Below are 2,238 nucleotides of genomic sequence, written 5' to 3' on the forward strand. Positions count from 1 at the left end.
CTGATTTTCACCTTACTTCTGTTTATCCCCAACTGATTTATCATCTCTAACTTCCTGTTTATCCTCCACTGATTTATCAAGAAAACAGCTGTGTCACGACTTCGCCGAAGTCGGCTCTCTCCTTGTTCGGGCGACGTTCGGCGGTCGACGTCACCGCTTTCTAGCCATCGCCGCTCCATTTTTTCATTGTTCCATTTTTTGGTCTTGTTTCCTGCACACCTGGTTTTCATTCCCCAATCACTCTGCATGTATGAGTATGGTGAGGGTGAACAATATGATGATATAATATATTATTGTCCTCTCTGACCCTGACACACCAATCCCCACCCAACAGATGAATTGTAATATCCCCCTGGAGACTGACATTGTCTTTGTAACGGTAACCCCAGCAACTAAGTACAGTTTGTTTTCACTGAGACAGGAGTGTTTAACAGGACAGATCAATCAGAACATTACAGAACATCCCCTGATATACATAACTTTACAGAACACAGACAGGGGTGCAGAGGACTCAGATTTAGAACACAGACAGGGGTGCAGAGGACTCAGGTTTAGAACACAGACAGGGGTGCAGAGGACTCAGATTTAGAGAGAGGGAGAGAGTGAGGGGAGGAGAGAGAGAGAGAGAGAGAGAGAGACAGATTGTACATGCAGACCTTTTCTATAAAGGCACGAGTCAACGCAGGCAGGAGAGGAGGCCTGGGGCAGCAGAGCTGGTGCACATTCAGGATAACCCCATTCAGTCACATTATCTTACAGGCACCAGCCAACCACACACATTGTTGTGGGAGAGAACATGAAAACAACGGAGAAGAAAAAGAAAACACACTTCACCATTTCAGAGAAATGAGTTAGTCTAGAGACAGTCCGAACAGGTCAACGAGGAAACATAAACACAAATAATGATTAATACTAATATTGATATTTATAGTGATATGTGATTTAATGGATTATAATTTCAACAAAAATTACAACTAATGGTTACTACAGTGTTACAACAACGCATTTCAAAAGAGTGAGTTTGATTAAAGTATTTAGAATTGTAGCAGCCTGTTATGTAAATATATTACATTTTCCATACAGTAGTCGGTGTTGTGTAAATATATTACATTTTTTCATACAGTAGTCGGTGTTGTGTAAATATATTACATTTTTCATACAGTAGTCGGTGTTGTGTAAATATATTACATTTTTTATACAGTAGTCGGTGTTGTGTAAATATATTACATTTTTCATACAGTAGTCGGTGTTGTGTAAATATATTACATTTTTCATACCGTAGTCGTTGTTGTGTAAATATATTAAATTTTTCATACAGTAGTCGGTGTTGTGTAACTGTGTGTCTGTGTTGTACTTCATAATATAATTCCGTGTATCTTCCTGTGTGCCCCAGGACTCGTCCAGCGATGAAGACTTCAGTGATACGGACAGTGACAGTAATTTCCCCCTGATGATTCCTCAGGATTACCTGGGTCTTGCCTTCTTCTCGATGCTCTGCTGTTTCTGGCCTCTAGGCATCGCTGCATTCTACCTGTCTCAAAAGGTATAGTACTAACACTTTTACTGTGTACTAGTATATGTATGTATACATTGTGTGTATACATTATACTGCCCTACAAATCAAAAAGGCAGTAACTGCTCATAGTGTGGAACTGAGAAAAATAGCTTTTATTTACCTTGGTTTCAAATCAAATTGTATTAATCACATTCGCCAAATACAACAGGTGTAGACCTCACAGTGAAATGCTGAATACAACAGGTGTAGTAGACCTCACAGTGAAATGCTGAATACAACAGGTGTAGTAGACCTCCCAGTGAAATGCTGAATACAACAGGTGTAGTAGACCTTACAGTGAAATGCTGAATACAACAGGTGTAGTAGACCTCCTCACAGGAATATGCCATGAAATACAACAGGTGTAAGTAGACCTCACAGTGAAATGCTGAATACAACAGGTGTAGTAGACCTTACAGGAAACGCTGAATACAACAAGGTGTAGTAGACCTTACAGTGAAATGCTGAATACAACAGTGTACGTAGACTTACAGTGAAATGCTGAATACAACAGGTGTAGTAGACCTCACAGTGAAAATGCTGAATACAACACGGTGTGTAGACCTACAGTGAAATGCTGAATACAACAGGTGTAGTAGACTTCCAGTGAAATGCTGAATACAACAGGTTGTAGTAGACCTCACAGTGAAATGCTGAATACAACAGGTGTAGTAAGAGCCTTA

General features: G+C 40.0%; 1 protein-coding gene across 1 annotated transcript in view; it reads left to right on the forward strand.

The window, feature by feature from the left end:
* Nucleotides 1–2,238, forward strand: part of tmem91 (transmembrane protein 91) — a 29,374-nt gene that overhangs the window by 13,669 nt on the left and 13,467 nt on the right. The window contains exon 2 of the mRNA XM_024144440.2: nucleotides 1,394–1,543. Coding sequence (XP_024000208.2) covers nucleotides 1,394–1,543 — 150 coding nt within the window. The remainder of the gene's footprint in view (nucleotides 1–1,393; nucleotides 1,544–2,238) is intronic.

Source organism: Salvelinus sp. IW2-2015, unplaced genomic scaffold, assembly GCF_002910315.2.
Source record: "Salvelinus sp. IW2-2015 unplaced genomic scaffold, ASM291031v2 Un_scaffold5266, whole genome shotgun sequence".
In the NCBI taxonomy this organism is placed as follows: Eukaryota; Metazoa; Chordata; class Actinopteri; order Salmoniformes; family Salmonidae; genus Salvelinus; species Salvelinus sp. IW2-2015.